Source organism: Chiloscyllium punctatum, chromosome 36, assembly GCF_047496795.1.
Source record: "Chiloscyllium punctatum isolate Juve2018m chromosome 36, sChiPun1.3, whole genome shotgun sequence".
Lineage (NCBI taxonomy): Eukaryota > Metazoa > Chordata > Chondrichthyes > Orectolobiformes > Hemiscylliidae > Chiloscyllium > Chiloscyllium punctatum.
In genome coordinates this window covers 23970290-23991788 of record NC_092774.1, presented here as the reverse complement: position 1 = coordinate 23991788, position 21499 = coordinate 23970290, and the positions used below count along the sequence as shown (strand labels likewise).

General features: G+C 47.3%; 1 protein-coding gene and 3 non-coding genes across 4 annotated transcripts in view; all 4 read right to left on the bottom strand.

The window, feature by feature from the left end:
- Positions 1-1445: 1445 nt before the first annotated feature.
- Positions 1446-1528, bottom strand: trnah-gug (transfer RNA histidin (anticodon GUG)). Its single transcript has one exon. It is a non-coding gene; the product is annotated as a tRNA-His (tRNA).
- Positions 1529-8166: 6638 nt separating this feature from the next.
- On the bottom strand, positions 8167-8240 carry trnan-guu (transfer RNA asparagine (anticodon GUU)). Its single transcript has one exon. It is a non-coding gene; the product is annotated as a tRNA-Asn (tRNA).
- A 6636-nt stretch (positions 8241-14876) lies between these two features.
- On the bottom strand, positions 14877-14950 carry trnan-guu (transfer RNA asparagine (anticodon GUU)). The gene has a single exon. It is a non-coding gene; the product is annotated as a tRNA-Asn (tRNA).
- A 3940-nt stretch (positions 14951-18890) lies between these two features.
- The window catches only part of LOC140460039 (uncharacterized), a 69668-nt gene continuing 67059 nt past the window's right edge, over positions 18891-21499 (bottom strand). Inside the window, exon 7 of the mRNA XM_072554446.1 lies at positions 18891-20960. Coding sequence (XP_072410547.1) covers positions 19518-20960 — 1443 coding nt within the window. The 3' untranslated portion in view covers positions 18891-19517. The remainder of the gene's footprint in view (positions 20961-21499) is intronic.

The following is a 21499-nucleotide window of genomic DNA, read 5'->3' as shown; positions in this document are numbered from 1 at the left end:
CAGGTCCTGATTAGTCAGATGACATTGTGGTGCTTTTCTGCAAAACATCCACTTGCAATGTCCTACAAAAGAATGACAAAACCCATCCCTGTCAGCCCAGGATAGAAAATCCGAAGGGATGAACCTTTGCTTATTTTCTGCAGATTCACCGAGCTAAGACTGGGTTTTGGTGATTGTTTCTCTTCCACTCCCAGGAGCCGCAGTGGTTGGGGCGGTGTGTTGGGGAAAGTAAAATGTGCCCGTGAGCAGCGTGTGGGGCTATTTCAGCTTCCCCTCATCTGACTGCGCTGTGAGTTGACTCAGATGTTCTCAGGGACATTTACTGACGCGAGACAGTGAAAGGATTCTCATTCCCGAGGATCGGGAATTCAAACCGTATGCCGGCTTCAGGACAATGAGAAAGATTAATTGGTGTGTGTGAAGAAGATTTGAGCTGCATTTCAAACAGGTAGGTGGAGTCAGATGCATCATCCATTGCGCCCCGGCCCTGTGCGTATCTAACGCCGCCATGCTGCAGAGTTCTGACGTTAACACGGACATGCGCAGCAATGGGAACATTCACAAGGTGAACAACCAAAGATAATCACCGTCACTGATTCCCTTCCACAGGCCCAACTTGGTGAAGCAGTATCTTTCACTGGCAAAGGAAACACCCTTGTCCTCAGGTGCCTGCTTCATTTCGATCACGATTTCAAGCACCTCACTGTTCTAGTCTCATTTCCAAACACTTTGCTCAGAGCCTCAAAAGAAGCTCTGCGGGTATCTGCTTGTTCCACCCGAACAGGCAGTGGGTTGCAGATTCCCACCAGTCCCAATTTGAGTGAAATATTTTTCCCCCTCCGCTGATTTGAATCTTAAAGAAGAAGCCGGGGAGCAAGCTCCCTTTCTTTTCGACGACATTTTTCATTTTGTACTCGGAAGGGTTCACACCTGCGTGGGGAAACCGCAATGGATTTCAAGTCCATCGCATTAACCAATCGGCCCACGAATACAGAACCACACTGACAGCTTGACTTCCCAGGTCTGTCTGCCTATGGAGCTGAGAAAGAGTGAATCATCGCAGAGTTTGTTTGAATCCAATCACTTCACAGTGATTCGAAAGGGTTAAATATCAGCAAATGGTGTTTGCAGATATTTCGGTGTTTCACCCCAAAAGATCAAATGAACTTTCAGTTAGAAATTGCAGGAGGAACTCAGCAGGTCAGGCAACATCTGTGGAAAGAGAATCAGAGGCAACATTTCAAAATTCTGTTTTCACCGACAGGTACTGTCAAACCTGCCGAGTTTCTCTTTTGGTCTGGTCTTCTCAGCATACGCAGTCCCTTTCGTGAGACATGAATTCAATTCCGAAACCCCTTTGTGGAGAAGAATTCCGTTTGGGGAACATTTTCTTGACCCCATTAAAAGCGCACAGCTTCGAAGCCAAAGAAGCGCAGCGAACACACCGCCGCTGGGTGGGCTCGAACCACCAACCTTTTGGTTCACAGCCGAACGCGCAGACCAATTGCGCCATAGAGACAGGCGCGGCCAGAAGCTGCGCCATCGCGTAGTGATTTTATAATTCAGCCTCCCCGCCTAGAATTACAATTGTCGTCTATCAGTTTTACTTTTCCATAATCAAGCCTGGGAGATGTGTTGTGGAGATACCGGGGACAGTCTGCAGACACATCCATATCACGAGGAACTAGCTTTCTTACTCCGGGGCCGGCGCCCTTCCAGCCTTTCAGTGTTTTGCCTGTTCCCGAATTCTCTACTTGGCTCGCAGGGGAGAAGGGGTTTGAATTCCTGATGTGCAGGAACGACAATTCTTTCAATGTCTCAGATCAGTTCATGTGCCGAGAACATCAGAGTCAACCTCCCAGCCTCTTCAACAAGGGGACGGTGTCTGTACTGTCTCTGCTCAATCGGACCGGTCATCTTTCATTCTCCTCTAAATCCGCTTCCCAAAGTGTTTCTAAAGGTTCACAAAGCTGGAGACTGGGATTTCTGTTTTGCTTCATGAACATTTGAACATTTTTCCATTTCCGAACTGACAATATTTTGCCAAAATCTCTTCCAATTGTACGCCTTGCCTCATGTCCAGGGATGAGGAATTTCCATTTTGGGGAGACATTCCCAAGGTGGAGAATGTTCACTTTGGAGCAAAGAAGGATAACTGGAGATTTCCTGGGATATCGGTCATGATGGGAGAAGGAGCGGTGGGAATGGGCAGTTTAATGATCAGAAGAACCAATTGCCAATGACCAGAGTCAGTTACCAGAGGACAGGGATTGAAGTTCTTGAATGAAAAGCAGCACTTGTGCCTTATACACACAGAGAATACTGCAGAAAGCCAACGGGTCGAGCAGCATCTGTGGAAAGGGAAACAGAGCTGACGTTGTGAGTCTGGTACGTTGTTTGTTCAGAACCCGAGTTTCCTGCATGGCAATCAATTCCCAGAGATGAGAAAACGGGTCTTTATTGAGACGGGTTTTGTGAAGTTTGAGCGATAATGCAACCAACAGGAAGTCATTCAAAATCGCCAGCGAAGAAATCATAGCCAGCTGGTTACCACCCTGGGCGGGGAGCCCCAAATGATCTCTACGCCAACACCTTAAGTGTTCGGCCACAACTACACGCCCAAAGTTGTGGTCTAAACTTTCTCATGGAATAGTTCTAACAGGAAAGGTGAGTATTGGGATTGTCCTGTCCGCGCCATAGCCCCAACGGTTCCTGTTGCCCTGGATTTGATCAGGACAGAGGAGGCTGATGGGAGATCGAATTGAACTACACACATTGATGAGAGATAGAGCGGCTGGGAAGGATCCATTCCCATGCGTAGAGAGATTAATAATCAGGGCCGAAAATAAGGAGCCACTTCAAGAAATTTGGGGTTCATTCAGCAAAGCTAATGTATGACTGTTCACAGAAAATTGTGATGAAAGTCTCTCGAGTTATTTTGATGAGAAGTGTTGATGATGCTAATACAATCGATAGGATGAACGTAGATTGGTAAATGTATTTGGTGACAGTTCTGTTCTAGCCCTGTGAGCGAAATCTGGATCTGAAGGAGTAGAAGGGACATTAACAACATCGATCTGAAATTGGACACGTGACAAGGAACAGAGCCATCATGAACAGTTGGCTTTTGAACTGGAGAAGGTTTCTCGTGAAATTCGCTTGAGGCTTGAGGTATGCAAGGTCAAGATAATTTAGGTAAAACACGGAAACGCTATCCTCATTAGCAGACAGTGAAAGGATTACAAGACACAAATTAAACATTTTCGACAAGTGATACAGGGGACTGGGAAGATAAGTATTATAAACTGTGAACAGCAAAGTTCTGGAGCACAACACATACATTCAAAGACCGAAAACATCCAGGTCCTGATTAATCAGATTGCATTGTAGTGCATTTTTGCAAAACATCCACTTGCAATGTCCTACAAAAGAGTGACAAAACCCATCCCTGTCAGCCCAGGATAGAAAATCCGAAGGGATGAACGTTTGCTGATTTTCTGAAGATTCACAGAGCTTGGACTGGGTTTTGGTGATTGTTTCTTTTCCACTCCCAGGAGCCGCAGTGTTTGAGGCGTTGAGTTGGGGAGAATAAAATGTGCCCGTGAGCAGCATGTGGGGCTATTTCAGCTTCCCCTCATATGACTGCGCTGTGAGTTGACTCAGATGTTCTCAGGGACATTTACTGACGCGAGACAGTGAAAGGATTCTCATTCCCGCAGATCGGGAATTCAAACCGTATGCCGGCTTCAGGACAATGAGAAAGATTAATTGGGGTGTGTGAAGAAGCTGTGAGCTGCATTTCAAACAGGGAGGTGGAGTCAGATGCATCATCCATTGCGCCCCGGCCCTGTGCGTATCTCACGCCACCATGCTGCAGAGTTCTGACGTTAACACGGACATGCGCAGCAATGGGTTCATTCACAAGGTGAACAACCAAAGATAATCACCGTCACTGATTCCCTTCCACAGGCCCAACTTGGTGAAGCAGTATCTTTCACTGGCAAAGGAAACACCCTTGTCCTCAGGTGCCTGCTTCATTTCGATCACGATTTCAAGCCCCTCACTCTTCTAGTCTCATTTCCAAACACTTTGCTCATAGCCTCAAAAGAAGCTCTGCGGGAATCTGCTTGTTCCACCCGAACAGGCAGTGGGTTGCAGATTCCCACCAGTCCCAATTTGAGTGAAATATTTTTCCCCCTCCACTGATTTGAATCTTAAAGAAGAAGCCGGGGAGCAAGCTCCCTTTCTTTTCGACGACATTTCTCCTTTTATACTCGGCAGGGTTCACACCTGCGAGGGGAAACCGCAATGGATTTCATGTACATCGCATTAACCACTCGGCCCACGAATACAGAACCACACTGACAGCTTGACTTCCCAGGCCTGTCTGCCTATGGAGCTGAGAAAGAGTGAATCATCGCAGAGTTTGTTTGAATCCAATCACTTCACAGTGATTCGAAAGGGTTAAATATCGGCACATGGTGTTTGCAGATATTTCGGTGTTTCACCCCAAAAGATGAAATGAACTTTCAGTTAGAAATTGCAGGAGGAACTCAGCAGGTCAGGCAACATCTGTGGAAAGAGAATCAGAGGCAACATTTCAAAATTGTGTTTTCACCGACAGGTACTGTCAAACCTGCCTAGTTTCTCTTTTGGTCTCGTCTTCTCAGCAAACGCAGTCCCTTCTGTTAGACATCAATTCAATTCAGAAACCCCTTTGTGGAGAAGATTTCCGTTTGGGGAAAATTTTCCTGACGCCATGAAAAGCGCACAGCTTCGAAGCCAAAGAAGGGCAGCGAACACACCGCCCCTGGGTGGGCTCGAACCACCAACCTTTCGGTTAACAGCCGAACACGCTGACCAATTGCGCCACATAGACAGGCACTGACTTGGGCTGCACCATCGCCTGGTGATTTTATACTTCAGCCTCCCCGCCGAGAATTACAATTGTCGTCTATCAGTTTTACTTTTCCATAATCAAGCCTGGGAGATCTCTTGTGGAGATACCGGGGACAGTCTGCAGACACATCCATGTCACGAGGAACTAGCTTTCTTACTCCGGGGCCGTCGCCCTTCCAGCCTTTCAGTGTTTTGCCTGTTCCCGAGTTCTCTCGTTGGCTCGCAGGGGAGAAGGGGTTTGAATTCATGATGTGCAGGAACGACAATTCTTTCATTGTCTCAGATCAGTTCATGTGCCAAGAACATCAGAGTCAACCTCCCGGCCTCGTCAACAAGGGGACGGTGTCTGGACTGTCTCTGCTCAATCGGACCGGTCATCTTTCATTCTCCTCTAAATCCGCTTCGCAAAGTGTTTCTAAAGGTTCACAAAGCTGGAGACTGGGATTTCTGTGTTGCTTCATGAACATTTGAACATTTTTCCATTTCCTAACTGACAATATTTTGCCAAAATCTCTTCCAATTGTACGCCTTGCCTCATGTCCAGGGATGAGGAATTTCCATTTTGGGGAGACATTCCCAAGGTGGAGAATGTTCGCTTTGGAGCAAAGAAGGAAAACTGGAGATTTCCTGGAGCTGTTGGTCACGATGGAGGAAGAAGCGGTGGGAATGGGCAGTTTAATGATCAGAAGAACCAATTGCCACTGACCAGAGTCAGTTACCAGAGGACAGGGATTGAAGTTCTTGAATGAAAAGCAGCACTTGTGCCTAATAAACACAGAGAATACTGCAGAAAGCCAACGGGTCGAGCAGCATCTGTGGAAAGGGAAACAGAGCTGACGTTGTGAGTCTGGTACGTTGTTTGTTCAGAACCCGAGTTTCCTGCATGGCAATCAATTCCCAGACATGAGAAAACGGGTCTTTATTGAGACGGGTTTTGTGAAGTTTGAGCGATAATGCAACCAACAGGAAGTCATTCAAAATCGCCAGCGAAGAAATCATAGCCAGCTGGTTACCACCCTGGGCGGGGAGCCCCAAAGGATCTCTACGCCAACACCTTAAGTGTTCGGCCACAACTACACGCCCAAAGTTGTGGTCTAAACTTTCTCATGGAATAGTTCTAACAGGAAAGGTGAGTATTGGGCTTGTCCTGTCCGCACCATAGCCCCAACGGTTCCTGTTGCCCTGGATTTGATCAGGACAGAGGAGGCTGATGGGAGATCGAATTGAACTACACACATTGATGAGAGATAGAGCGGCTGGGAAGGATCCATTCCCATGCGTAGAGAGATTAATAATCAGGGCCGAAAATAAGGAGCCACTTCAAGAAATTTGGGGTTCATTCAGCAAAGCTAATGTATGACTGTTCACAGAAAATTGTGATGAAAGTCTCTCGAGTTATTTTGATGAGAAGTGTTGATGATGCTAATACAATCGATAGGATGAACGTAGATTGGTCAATGTATTTGGTGACAGTTCTGTTCTAGCCCTGTGAGCGAAACCTGGATCTGAAGGAGTAGAAGGGACATTAACAACATCGATCTGAAATTGGACACGTGACAAGGAACAGAGCCATCATGAACAGTTGGCTTTTGAACTGGAGAAGGTTTCTCGTGAAATTCGCTTGAGGCTTCAGGTATGCAAGGTCAAGATAATTTAGGTAAAACACGGAAACGCTATCCTCATTAGCAGACAGTGAAAGGATTACAAGACACAAATTAAACATTTTCGACAAGTGATACAGGGGACTGGGAAGATAAGTATTATAAACTGTGAACAGCAAAGTTCTGGAGCACAACACATACATTCAAAGACCGAAAACATCCAGGTCCTGATTAATCAGATTGCATTGTAGTGCATTTTTGCAAAACATCCACTTGCAATGTCCTACAAAAGAGTGACAAAACCCATCCCTGTCAGCCCAGGATAGAAAATCCGAAGGGATGAACGTTTGCTGATTTTCTGAAGATTCACAGAGCTTGGACTGGGTTTTGGTGATTGTTTCTTTTCCACTCCCAGGAGCCGCAGTGTTTGAGGCGTTGAGTTGGGGAGAATAAAATGTGCCCGTGAGCAGCATGTGGGGCTATTTCAGCTTCCCCTCATATGACTGCGCTGTGAGTTGACTCAGATGTTCTCAGGGACATTTACTGACGCGAGACAGTGAAAGGATTCTCATTCCCGCAGAACGGGAATTCAAACCGTATGCCGGCTTCAGGACAATGAGAAAGATTAATTGGGGTGTGTGAAGAAGCTGTGAGCTGCATTTCAAACAGGGAGGTGGAGTCAGATGCATCATCCATTGCGCCCCGGCCCTGTGCGTATCTCACGCCACCATGCTGCAGAGTTCTGACGTTAACACGGACATGCGCAGCAATGGGTTCATTCACAAGGTGAACAACCAAAGATAATCACCGTCACTGATTCCCTTCCACAGGCCCAACTTGGTGAAGCAGTATCTTTCACTGGCAAAGGAAACACCCTTGTCCTCAGGTGCCTGCTTCATTTCGATCACGATTTCAAGCACCTCACTGTTCTAGTCTCATTTCCAAACACTTTGCTCATAGCCTCAAAAGAAGCTCTGCGGGAATCTGCTTGTTCCACCCGAACAGGCAGTGGGTTGCAGATTCCCACCAGTCCCAATTTGAGTGAAATATTTTTCCCCCTCCACTGATTTGAATCTTAAAGAAGAAGCCGGGGAGCAAGCTCCCTTTCTTTTCGACGACATTTCTCCTTTTATACTCGGCAGGGTTCACACCTGCGAGGGGAAACCGCAATGGATTTCATGTACATCGCATTAACCACTCGGCCCACGAATACAGAACCACACTGACAGCTTGACTTCCCAGGCCTGTCTGCCTATGGAGCTGAGAAAGAGTGAATCATCGCAGAGTTTGTTTGAATCCAATCACTTCACAGTGATTCGAAAGGGTTAAATATCGGCACATGGTGTTTGCAGATATTTCGGTGTTTCACCCCAAAAGATGAAATGAACTTTCAGTTAGAAATTGCAGGAGGAACTCAGCAGGTCAGGCAACATCTGTGGAAAGAGAATCAGAGGCAACATTTCAAAATTGTGTTTTCACCGACAGGTACTGTCAATCCTGCCTAGTTTCTCTTTTGGTCTCGTCTTCTCAGCAAACGCAGTCCCTTCCGTTAGACATCAATTCAATTCAAAAACCCCTTTGTGGAGAAGATTTCCGTTTGGGGAAAATTCTCCTGACGCCATTAAAAGCGCACAGCTTCGAAGCCGAAGAAGGGCAGCGAACACACCGCCCCTGGGTGGGCTCGAACCACCAACCTTTCGGTTAACAGCCGAACGCGCTGACCAATTGCGCCACAGAGACAGGCGCTGACTTGGGCTGCACCATCGCCTGGTGATTTTATAATTCAGCCTCCCCGCCGAGAATTACAATTGTCGTCTATCAGTTTTACTTTTCCATAATCAAGCCTGGGAGATCTCTTGTGGAGATACCGGGGACAGTCTGCAGACACATCCATGTCACGAGGAACTAGCTTTCTTACTCCGGGGCCGTCGCCCTTCCAGCCTTTCAGTGTTTTGCCTGTTCCCGAGTTCTCTCGTTGGCTCGCAGGGGAGAAGGGGTTTGAATTCATGATGTGCAGGAACGACAATTCTTTCATTGTCTCAGATCAGTTCATGTGCCAAGAACATCAGAGTCAACCTCCCGGCCTCGTCAACAAGGGGACGGTGTCTGGACTGTCTCTGCTCAATCGGACCGGTCATCTTTCATTCTCCTCTAAATCCGCTTCGCAAAGTGTTTCTAAAGGTTCACAAAGCTGGAGACTGGGATTTCTGTTTTGCTTCATGAACATTTGAACATTTTTCCATTTCCTAACTGACAATATTTTGCCAAATTCTCTTCCCTTGCCTCACGTCCAGGGATGAGGAATTTCCATTTTGGGGAGACATTCCCAAGGTGGAGAATGTTCGCTTTGGAGCAAAGAAGGAAAACTGGAGATTTCCTGGGGCTGTTGGTCACGATGGAGGAAGAAGCGGTGGGAATGGGCAGTTTAATGATCAGAAGAACCAATTGCCACTGACCAGAGTCAGTTACCAGAGGACAGGGATTGAAGTTCTTGAATGAAAAGCAGCACTTGTGCCTAATAAACACAGAGAATACTGCAGAAAGCCAACGGGTCGAGCAGCATCTGTGGAAAGGGAAACAGAGCTGACGTTGTGAGTCTGGTACGTTGTTTGTTCAGAACCCGAGTTTCCTGCATGGCAATCAATTCCCAGACATGAGAAAACGGGTCTTTATTGAGACGGGTTTTGTGAAGTTTGAGCGATAATGCAACCAACAGGAAGTCATTTAAAATCGCCAGCGAAGAAATCATAGCCAGCAGGTTACCACCCTGGGCGGGGAGCCCCAAAGGATCTCTACGCCAACACCTTAAGTGTTCGGCCACAACTACACGCCCAAAGTTGTGGTCTAAACTTTCTCATGGAATAGTTCTAACAGGAAAGGTGAGTATTGGGATTGTCCTGTCCGCGCCATAGCCCCAACGGTTCCTGTTGCCCTGGATTTGATCAGGACAGAGGAGGCTGATGGGAGATCGAATTGAACTACACACATTGATGAGAGATAGAGCGGCTGGGAAGGATCCATTCCCATGCGTAGAGAGATTAATAATCAGGGCCGAAAATAAGGAGCCACTTCAAGAAATTTGGGGTTCATTCAGCAAAGCTAATGTAGAAGTGTTCACAGAAAATTGTGATGAAAGTCTCTCGAGTTATTTTGATGAGAAGTGTTGATGATGCTAATACAATCGATAGGATGAACGTAGATTGGTAAATGTATTTGGTGACAGTTCTGTTCTAGCCCTGTGAGCGAAACCTGGATCTGAAGGAGTAGAAGGGACATTAACAACATCGATCTGAAATTGGACACGTGACAAGAAACAGAGCCATCATGAACAGTTGGCTTTTGAACTGGAGAAGGTTTCTCGTGAAATCCGCTTGAGGCTTGAGGTATGCAAGGTCAAGATAATTTAGGTAAAACACGGAAACGCTATCCTCATTAGCAGACAGTGAAAGGATTACAAGACACAAATTAAACATTTTCGACAAGTGATACGGGGGACTGGGAAGATAAGTATTATAAACTGTGAACAGCAAAGTTCTGGAGCACAACACATACATTCAAAGACCGAAAACATCCAGGTCCTGATTAATCAGATTGCATTGTAGTGCATTTTTGCAAAACATCCACTTGCAATGTCCTACAAAAGAGTGACAAAACCCATCCCTGTCAGCCCAGGATAGAAAATCCGAAGGGATGAACGTTTGCTGATTTTCTGAAGATTCACAGAGCTTGGACTGGGTTTTGGTGATTGTTTCTTTTCCACTCCCAGGAGCCGCAGTGTTTCAGGCGTTGAGTTGGGGAGAATAAAATGTGCCCGTGAGCAGCATGTGGGGCTATTTCAGCTTCCCCTCATATGACTGCGCTGTGAGTTGACTCAGATGTTCTCAGGGACATTTACTGACGCGAGACAGTGAAAGGATTCTCATTCCCGCAGATCGGGAATTCAAACCGTATGCCGGCTTCAGGACAATGAGAAAGATTAATTGGGGTGTGTGAAGAAGCTGTGAGTTGCATTTCAAACAGGGAGGTGGAGTCAGATGCATCATCCATTGGCCCCGGCCCTGTGCGTATCTCACGCCACCATGCTGCAGAGTTCTGACGTTAACACGGACATGCGCAGCAATGGGTTCATTCACAAGGTGAACAACCAAAGATAATCACCGTCACTGATTCCCTTCCACAGGCCCAACTTGGTGAAGCAGTATCTTTCACTGGCAAAGGAAACACCCTTGTCCTCAGGTGCCTGCTTCATTTCGATCACGATTTCAAGCACCTCACTCTTCTAGTCTCATTTCCAAACACTTTGCTCATAGCCTCAAAAGAAGCTCTGCGGGTATCTGCTTGTTCCACCCGAACAGGCAGTGGGTTGCAGATTCCCACCAGTCCCAATTTGAGTGAAATATTTTTCCCCCTCCACTGATTTGAATCTTAAAGAAGAAGCCGGGGAGCAAGCTCCCTTTCTTTTCGACGACATTTCTCATTTTGTACTCGGCAGGGTTCACACCTGCGTGGGGAAACCGCAATGGATTTCATGTACATCGCATTAACCACTCGGCCCACGAATACAGAACCACACTGACAGCTTGACTTCCCAGGTCTGTCTGCCTATGGAGCTGAGAAAGAGTGAATCATCGCAGAGTTTGTTTGAATCCAATCACTTCACAGTGATTCGAAAGGGTTAAATATCGGCACATGGTGTTTGCAGATATTTCGGTGTTTCACCCCAAAAGATGAAATGAACTTTCAGTTAGAAATTGCAGGAGGAACTCAGCAGGTCAGGCAACATCTGTGGAAAGAGAATCAGAGGCAACATTTCAAAATTCTGCTTTCACCGACAGGTACTGTCAAAGCTGCCGAGTTTCTCTTTTGGTCTGGTCTTCTCAGCACACGCAGTCCCTTACGTGAGACATTAATCCAATTCCGAAACCCCTTTATGGAGAAGAATTCCGCTTGGGGAACATTTTCCTGACCCCATTAAAAGCGCACCGCTTCGAAGCCAAACAGGGGAGCGAACACACCGCCTCTGGGTGGGCTCGAACAACCAACCTTTCGGTTAACAGCCGAACGCGCGGACCAATTGCGCCACAGAGACAGGCGCTGTCGTGGGCTGCACCATCGCTTAGTGATTTTATAATTCAGCCTCCCCGCCTAGAATTGCAATTGTCGTCTATCAGTTTTACTTTTCCGTATTCAAACCTGGGAGATGTGTTGTGGAGATACCGGGGACAGTCTGCAGACACATCCATGTCACGAGGAACTAGCTTTCTTACTCCGGGGCCGGCGCCCTTCCAGCATTTCAGTGTTTTGCCTGTTCCCGAGTTCTCTCCTTGGCTCGCAGGGGAGAAGGGGTTTGAATTCCTGATGTGCAGGAACGACAATTCTATCAATGTCTCAGATCAGTTCGTGTGCCGAGAACATCAGAGTCAACCTCCCGGCCTCTTCAACAAGGGGACGGTGTCTGGACTGTCTCTGCTCAATCGGACCGGTCATCTTTCATTCTCCTCGAAATCCGTTTCCCAAAGTGTTTCTAAAGGTTCACAAAGCTGGAGACTGGGATTTCTGTTTTGCTTCATGAACATTTGAACATTTTTCCATTTCCTAACTGACAATATTTTGCCAAAATCTATTCCAATTGTACGCCTTGCCTCATGTCCAGGGATGAGGAATTTCCATTTTGGGGAGACATTCCCAAGGTGGAGAATGTTCGCTTTGGAGCAAAGAAGGATAACTGGAGATTTCCTGGGGCTGTTGGTCATGATGGGAGAAGAAGCGGTGGGAATGGGCAGATTAATGATCAGAACAACCAATTGCCACTGACCAGAGTCAGTTACCAGAGGGCAGGGATTGAAGTTCTTGAATGAAAAGCAGCACTTGTGCCTAATAAAGATAGAGAATACTGCAGAAAGCCAACGGGTCGAGCAGCATCTGTGGAAAGGGAAACAGAGCTGACGTTGTGAGTCTGGTACGTTGTTTGTTCAGAACCCCAGTTTCCTGCATGGCAATCAATTCCCAGACATGAGAAAACGGGTCTTTATTGAGACGGGTTTTGTGAAGTTTGAGCGATAATGCAACCAACAGGAAGTCATTTAAAATCGTCAGCGAAGAAAGCATAGCCAGCAAGTTACCACCCTGGGCGGGGGAGCCCCAAAGGATCTCTACGCCAACACCTTAAGTGTTCGGCCACAACCAAACGCCCAAAGTTGTGGTCTCAACTTTCTCATGGAATAGTTCTAACAGGAAAGGTGAGTGTTGGGATTGTCCTGTCCGCACCATAGCCCCAACGTTTCCTGTTCCCCTGGATTTGATCAGGACAGAGGAGGCTGATGGGAGATCGAATTGAACTAAACACATTGATGAGAGATAGAGCGGCTGGGAAGGATCCATTCCCATGCGTAGAGAGATTAATAATCAGGGCCGAAAATAAGGAGCCACTTCAAGAAATTTGGGGTTCATTCAGCAAAGCTAATGTAGAACTGTTCATAGAAAATTGTGATGAAAGTCTCTCGAGTTATTTTGATGAGAAGTGTTGATGATGCTAATACAATCGATAGGATGAACGTAGATTGGTAAATGTATTTGGTGACAGTTCTGTTCTAGCCCTGTGAGCGAAACCTGGATCTGAAGGAGTAGAAGGGACATTAACAACATCGATCTGAAATTGGACACGTGACAAGAAACAGAGCCATCATGAACAGTTGGCTTTTGAACTGGAGAAGGTTTCTCGTGAAATTCGCTTGAGGCTTGAGGTAAGCAAGGTCAAGATAATTTAGGTAAAACACGGAAACGCTATCCTCATTAGCAGACAGTGAAAGGATTACAAGACACAAATTAAACATTTTCGACAAGTGATACAGGGGACTGGGAAGATAAGTATTATAAACTGTGAACAGCAAAGTTCTGGAGCACAACACTTACATTCAAAGACCGAAAACATCCAGGTCCTGATTAATCAGATTGCATTGTGGTGCTTTTTTGCAAAACATCCACTTGCAATGTCCTACAAAAGAGTGACAAAACCCATCCCTGTCAGCCCAGGATAGAAAATCCGAAGGGATGAACGTTTGCTGATTTTCTGAAGATTCACAGAGCTTAGACTGGGTTTTGGTGATTGTTTCTTTTCCACTCCCAGGAGCCGCAGTGGTTGAGGCGTTGAGTTGGGGAGAATAAAATGTGCCCGTGAGCAGCATGTGGGGCTATTTCAGCTTCCCCTCATCTGACTGCGCTGTGAGTTGACTCCGATGTTCTCAGGGACATTTACTGACGCGAGACAGTGAACGGATTCTCATTCCCGCAGATCGGGAATTCAAACCGTATGCCGGCTTCAGGACAATGAGAAGATTAATTGGGGTGTGTGAAGAAGCTGTGAGCTGCATTTCAAACAGGGAGGTGGAGTCAGATGCATCATCCATTGCGCCCCGGCCCTGTGCGTATCTAACGCCACCATGCTGCAGAGTTCTGACATTAACACGGACATGCGCAGCAATGGGTTCATTCACAAGGCGAACAACCAAAGATAATCACCGTCACTGATTCCCTTCCACAGGCCCAACTTGGTGAAGCAGTATCTTTCACTGGCAAAGGAAACACCCTTGTCCTCAGGTGCCTGCTTCATTTCGATCACGATTTCAAGCACCGCACTGTTCTAGTCTCATTTCCAAACACTTTGCTCATAGCCTCAAAAGGAGCTCTGAGGGTATCTGCTTGTTCCACCCGAACAGGCGGTGGGTTGCAGATTCCCACCAGTCCCAATTTGAGTGAAATATTTTTCCCCCTCCACTGATTTGAATCTTAAAGAAGAAGCCGGGGAGCAAACTCCCTTTCATTTCGACGACATTTCTCATTTTGTACTCGGCAGGGTTCACACCTGCGTGGGGAAACCGCAATGGATTTCAAGTCCATCGCATTAACCACTCGGCCCACGAATACAGAACCACACTGACAGCTTGACTTCCCAGGTCATTCTGCCTGTGGAGCTGAGAAAGAGTGAATCATCGCAGAGTTTGTTTGAATCCAATCACTTCACAGTGATTCGAAAGGGTTAAATATCGGCACATGGTGTTTCCAGATATTTCAGTGTTTCACCCCAAAAGATGAAATGAACTTTCAGTTAGAAATTGCAGGAGGAACTCAGCAGGTCAGGCAACATCTGTGGAAAGAGAATCAGAGGCAACATTTCAAAATTCTGTTTTCTCCGTCAGGTACTGTCAAACCTGCCGAGTTTCTCTTCTGGTCTGGTCTTCTCAGCATACGTAGTTCCTTCCGTTAGACAGTAATTCAATTCCGAAACCCCTTTGTGGAGAAGATTTCAGTTTGGGGAACATTTTCCTGACCCCATTAAAAGCACATAGTGTCGAAGCCAAAGAAGGGCAGCGAACACATCGCCCCTGGGTGGGCTCGAACCACCGACCTTTCAGTTAACAGCCGAACGCGCCGACCAACTGCGCCACAGAGACAGGCGGTGACGGGCTCTGCACCATCGCTAAGTGAATTCATAATTCAGCCTCCCCGCCGAGAATTTCAATTGTCGTCTATCAGTTTTATTTTTCCATAATAAAGCCTGGGACATTTATTGTGGAGATAGCGAGTCCTCCAAGCATTCGGGGTTAAAAATCACACAACTCCAGGTTATAGTTCAACAGGTTTAATTGGAAGCACTAGCTTTCGGAGCGACGCTCCTTCATCTGGTGATAGTGGAGGGCTCGATCGTTACACAGAATTTCTAGCAAAAATTTACAGTGTGATGTAACTGAAGTTATACATTGAAAAATTGATTGTCTGTTAAGCCTTTCATCTTTTAGAATACAGTGATAGTTTCACTTCTTTCATTTGTAAATCACAAAACCCTTTTTTTAAAAGGTACATTCTCGAGTTCGCTGTTACCAATGGTGATAGCTGGACAATATGTTGAAGGTGTTAGGCCCCTGTGTTCTCTGTCTATGACCTGATGTTTAGATTGTTATCTCACTCTTTAGATTAGAATCAGAGTTTTACATAAATTCATGCAGTTTTTGAGCTCAGAGTTCTACATGAATGGATGCAGTTTTTGAGCAAAGGGCAATGTAACTCTGCAAGTACAAATTCACCCCACAAAGTATATGTGTGCGTGTGGGTCTTTGTCTGTGTGTGTGTGTGTGTGTGTGTGTGTGTGTGTCTGTCTGTCTGTCTGTCTGGGATGGGGGTTGTGAGTGTGAGAAAGTGTGTGTGTGTGTCTGTGTGTGTGTAATTAAGTAGTAATCATGACTACTATTGACACCACTAACCACGGCTTAAAGTGGAGAGGATCTCCAAGAAGATTGCACATATCGACACAGACATCAAGTTTCTACAGGAATACAGGCAAGATCCCGAAAGGATTACGGATCACGAACCCACTTAGACCTACAACACAGACTACGCAGAGAGACTTTACCACTGCACCTCTCGTAAACTTCTCCATCATCTCATACACCAACTCTACAGCAGGCGCCACAACCTTGAAATTCAGATGGAGTCCACACTCAGCCTGCACACAGGATACATCAGTACAATTATGTGACATTGCCAAACAGACAAGGTGACAAAACTACATCACGTACATACACGCCAAGAACAAAAAACTGGAGAAGCTTGGCATTCTTACCAGTAATAGCAAAGCCCGCCCTGAAACCACAGTAGACAACATTATCACTGCGGGGAAGTCTATTGTCAACTTATCGGACTATACCCTTCGACCGGAAGAGATTGAAGTCCTGAGGAGGGGTCTCAACTTCTGCCCCACCACCAAAATGGATCCGTTGGTTCTGGCAGCAGACACAGGAGTTCATCAGACGAATGAGACTCCGGGAATTCTTTCAAGGTGCCGGCAATGATCCCACTGATGAACTGGAACAGTCATCACAGGGATCTGTAGAGGAGCGACCAAAGAAGGTGTCAACATGGACCCCACCGGAGGGCCGCTGCCCTGGGCTTGACATGTATGCTCAAACCGTCAGGAAATATTATAAATGCCAGATTCTTCAGCCGTACCCACAAGGTAGAGCAAAACATCACCCGTTCACAGCGCAATGCCATCCACGCTCTCAAAACCAATCACAAAATTGGCTCCTCCTTTATCTGCTGGTTTGATGACATTGTCATTCAGAATAGATCAGATTACTGCAAGGAAGTGTACCGACAACTGAACAACTAGGAACACTACAGGCAACTACCAGCTGATCCGACCAAAGAACACACCCGAGAATCAAACACACTGATCAGAACTTTGGACCCAGTCCTTCAGAGTTCCCTACGCACCCTCATCTCACGTACTCCTCGTGTAGGCGACTTCTACTGTCTTCCAAAGGTACACAAAGCCAACACACCGCGACGTCCCATCGTGTCGGGCAATGGGACCCTATGTGAGAATCTCTCTGGCTATGTGGAAGGCATCTTGAAACCTATTGTACAGGGGATCTCCAGCTTCTATCGCGACACTACGGATTTCTTACAGAAACTCGGCACCCACGGACCAGTCGAACATTCCTCATCACAATGGACGTTTCCTCACTCTATACCAGCATCCCCCACAAGGATGGCATCGCGGCAACAGCCTGGAAAGCTAGTCCAATTAAACCTGTTGGACTATAACCTGGTGTTGTGAGATTTTTAACTTTGTATACCCCAGCCCAACACCGGCATCTCCGAATCATGACCATCAAAAGAAAGTCGTGATGCGTACCTTCCGTGCAGTCAGGATCCTGCGCATTTTCTTCCTGACACCGGCAGTGTGCGCTCTGGTGATGCTGACAGAATTTAAGTGTCCAAATGCCAAGTGAAGTAAAAATAGGGGAGATTCACAACTTTTTTCCCCTGGTGATATTTACCTTTCCAACATGCCTCATGAGTTTATAATTCGAAATAAGGTCACCCGTCAACCTGTGGACGTCAATAAGGCGACCAGAACTGTACTCCGTGCTCTAAACGTGGCCTCACCAATATTGCAAAAATCCTGTACAACATCAACATGCTGTCCCAATTCTTACACTGAACGGCTTTAACAATGAAAGCAAGTGTGCTAAACGCCTCTTTCACCGTCCTGTCGACCAATGATGCAACTTTCAAAGAATTATGTACCTGATTTGGAGATGCTGGTGTTGGACTGAGGTGTAGAAAGTTAAAATTCACGCAACACCGTGATACTCCCAACAGGCTCATTTGCAAGCACAGCTTTTGGAGCACTGCTCCTTCATCAGGTGGTTGTGTCTTATGATCCTGCTCCACAAACACCCAATGAAGAAGCTCGTGCTTCCAACCTGATGATGTGTGAATTTTTACTTTATGTACCTGAACTCCCCCACCCCACGTCTCTCTGTTCTACAAGACGACGCAGGGCCCTACCATTAACTGTACAAGTCCTGTCCGTCCTTGTTTTAGTAAAATGCAACTCCTTGCCTTCATCTGTTACTCTCTCAGACACACCCAATACTCACTCCGTCTCACAGGCTTATACTCCATCAAACACACACTTCATTAGCATGCATGCATAAACTCGCATGCACACACAAGTCTATGGAGTGAATTTGCATTTGCAGATATATTCAATTTTGCTCAAAAAGCACACAAACTGCAGGCAGTCAATCCATGTAATATTTTATAAATTCCTATTTTGGTTAATAGAACCAGTCTGATTCAAGATTGGGATATAGACTCGAACCTCACACCTTTTTAGCAGTATCTGAGCTGAGATGTCACCTATTTTTATAAAACCTTAAACCATCTCGAGAAGATGAATTAAAAATAGTTTCGGGGTTTACATATTAATGAACTGAAACCTGCAACCCATGGTAAAAGATGAAAGACTAATCCACAATCTAGATTTGTACAATATCTTATCAGTTGTATGACACTGAGCTTTTGTTCTAAATTCGGTGTCTTATGATCCTGTTCCACAGCTCCCTGATGAAGGAGCAGCATTCTGAAACCTAGTGCTTCCAAATAAACCTGTTGGACCTTAACCTGGTGTTGTGTGATTTTTAACTTTATCCACCCTAGTGGACACAGCCCACACCTCCCAGCACTGCCAGGAAACTGTACAATGCTGATGACATGATGTAGTACCTGCAGTCCTGAAAAATTTACAATTTCTAACAATACTGGCTACTCATTAACTGCTGCAACTGAGACACAACATCGGAAACATAATACAGGAGGTTATAAGAAATGAGCATAGCAGGTCAGGCAGCAACCGAGGAGCAGGAACATCAACGTTGCCCGAAATGTCGATTTTCCTGTTCCTCGGATGCTGCCTGACCTGTTGTGCTTTGCCAGCACCACTCTAATCTCCAGCATCTGCAGTTCTCACTTTGACTTGTAAGAAATGAGCAGTTTTAAAACAAAAACCTGTTGCAGTTCAAAGCTCTCAATGAGATTCTGAGCTCGGCGGGAAGTTCAGGTAATCTTTATTGCGACCCAACTTTGTTACAGCTTCAGAAGCTCCCAGCAGAAAGGCGTACAAAAAGTAGCAATTTTTAAAAAACAGCTCAAGGTCAAAGTGCACACACCCCCTGCAACCCCTCACTTTCTTCATTATTGGTCACCACCAAGTTGTCCCTCTGTAACTGGATCCTTGGTACAGCCTGAACCCAGAGGAAGTATTGCCTCACTCAGCAATTTCAACCTGTCTGCTAGTAAGTTGGACGGGCAGTGTAGAGTCAACCACACTGCTGTGGGTCTGGAGTTACATGTAGGCAAGACTGGGTAAAGGATGCAGCTGGGACGACTGAGTGAATCCTCTCCCACAACAGCAGTTTCCTTCCCTAAAAAGTAACTGAGTGAATCAGATGGGAGTTTTCTTCCACCCCCAGCCCACCGTCAATGGTTTAATCGTTAGATTCTAACCTCCAGATTTCGGACCAAATTCCAATTCCACCATCTGTCGCGGTGGGAATCGAACCCGGGAGCCCTGGAATTGGGTTGATAGTTCAGTCGGTAATGATGGCCGTTAGTCCTTCAATCCCCCTGCAATGGCACGTGAACTCACAGGTGGGAGGAGCGGGTGAAGGCTCAGTGCAGCTGAAGGGCCTCTTCCCCCCGGTGGACCCGCTGATGGGTCAGCAGGTCGAAGGAATTGTTGAAGGCCTTCCCGCACTCAGGGCAGCTGAAGGGCCTCCCCCCCGTGTGGATCCGCCGGTGGGTTAGCAAGTTGGAGGCCTGGGTGAAGGCCTTCCCGCACTGGGGGCAGCTGAAGGGCCTGTCCCCCGTGTGGACCCGCTGGTGGGTCAGCAGAGCAGAGGAATGGCTGAAGGCCTTCCCGCACTTTGGGCAGCTGAAGGGCCTCTCCCCCGTGTGGACCCGCCGATGGGTCAGCAGGTTGGATGCCTTGGTAAAGGCCTTCCCACACTCAGGGCAGCTGAAGGGCCTCTCCCCTGTGTGGACCTGCTGGTGGGTCAGCAGGGTGGAGGCCTGGGTAAAGGCCTTTCCACACTCGGGGCAACTGAAGGGCATCACCCTCGTGTGGATCCGCCGGTGGGTCAGCAGGTTGGAGGCCTTGGTAAAGGCCTTCCCGCACTCAGGGCAGCTGAAGGGCCTCTCCCCTGTGTGGACCCGCTGGTGGGTCAGCAGGTTGGAGGAATTGATGAAGGCCTTCCCACACACAGGACAGGAGAACGGCCTCTCCCCCGTGTGGATCCGCCGGTGGGTTAGCAAGTTGGAGGCCTGGGTGAAGGCCTTCCCGCACTGGGGGCAGCTGAAGGGCCTCTCCCCTGTGTGGACCCGCTGGTGAGTTAGCAGAGCAGAGGAATGGCTGAAGGCCTTCCCGCACTCAGGGCAGCTGAAGGGCCTCTCCCTTGTGTGGATCCGCCGGTGGGTCAGTAGGTTGGAGGCCTGGGTAAAGGCCTTCCCGCACTCAGGGCAGCTGAAGGGCCTCTCCCCTGTGTGGACCCGCTGGTGGGTCAGCAGGGTGGAGGCCTGGGTAAAGGCCTTGCCACACTCTGGGCAGCTGAACGGCGTCACCCCTGTGTGGATCCGCCTGTGGGTCAGCAGGTTGGAGGTCTTGGTAAAGGCCTTCCCGCACTCAGGGCAGCTGAAGGGCCTCTCCCCTGTGTGGACCCGCTGGTGGGTCAGCAGGTTGGAGGAATTGATGAAGGCCTTCCCACACACAGGACAGGAGAACGGCCTCTCCCCCGTGTGGACCCGCTGGTGGGTCAGCAGGTCGGAGGAACTGATAAAGGCCTTCCCGCACTCGGGGCAGGAGAATGGCCTCTCCCCGGTGTGACTGCGCCAATGAATCTCCAGGGCAGACGGGACACAGAAACCTTTCCCACAGTCGTCACACTTCCACCGTTTCACCACGGGACGGGATTCCTCAGGTTTCTCCATGGCCAAAGCTTCAGCCGCACACAAACGTGTGTCCAGCCCCTCCCCGGCGTGAATTCCTCTTTCTGGGCTGTACAACTGTTTCAGGCTCCACTCTCCATGTACTGCAATGGTAGGGTCTCTCAGCCAGTCCTACTGATGCTGAAAACGTACTTAAACAGGAACCACAAAGCTTTGCTCCTTCTCACAGAATCATAGTTGAAAACAGTTGCGATCCCGATGGATTGAGTGACTATCAGACATTGACGTCAAAGTGAGGACTGCAGATGCTGAAGAGTCAGAGTCAAAAAGTGCAGCGCTGATAAAGCACAGCAGATCAGGCAGCATCCGAGGAGCAGGACAGTCAACGTTTCGGGGAGAAGGCCTTCATCTGTTAATTTTGAAACTTCCGTCTTCAGATCTTCAAATACTCTGTAAAAAGAGATTACAAAAGTCATCACTGTCAGTCCAGCATGGGAATTCTGAACAAGCAATTCTACTTTCTGTTGAACATTCCTTTCTTTTCTTATTCCACAAAATTGAATGCACCATCCCACTCTCTCTCCCCCTCTGTTCGCACTCCACTCTATCTAATTCTCCTGAAGTTGCTGATTCAGGATCTTACAGGGGCAGAAAAGCAAAAACATGAAGACTGACATCTCTCTGAATTTTGGATAACTCCATCTGAAAGT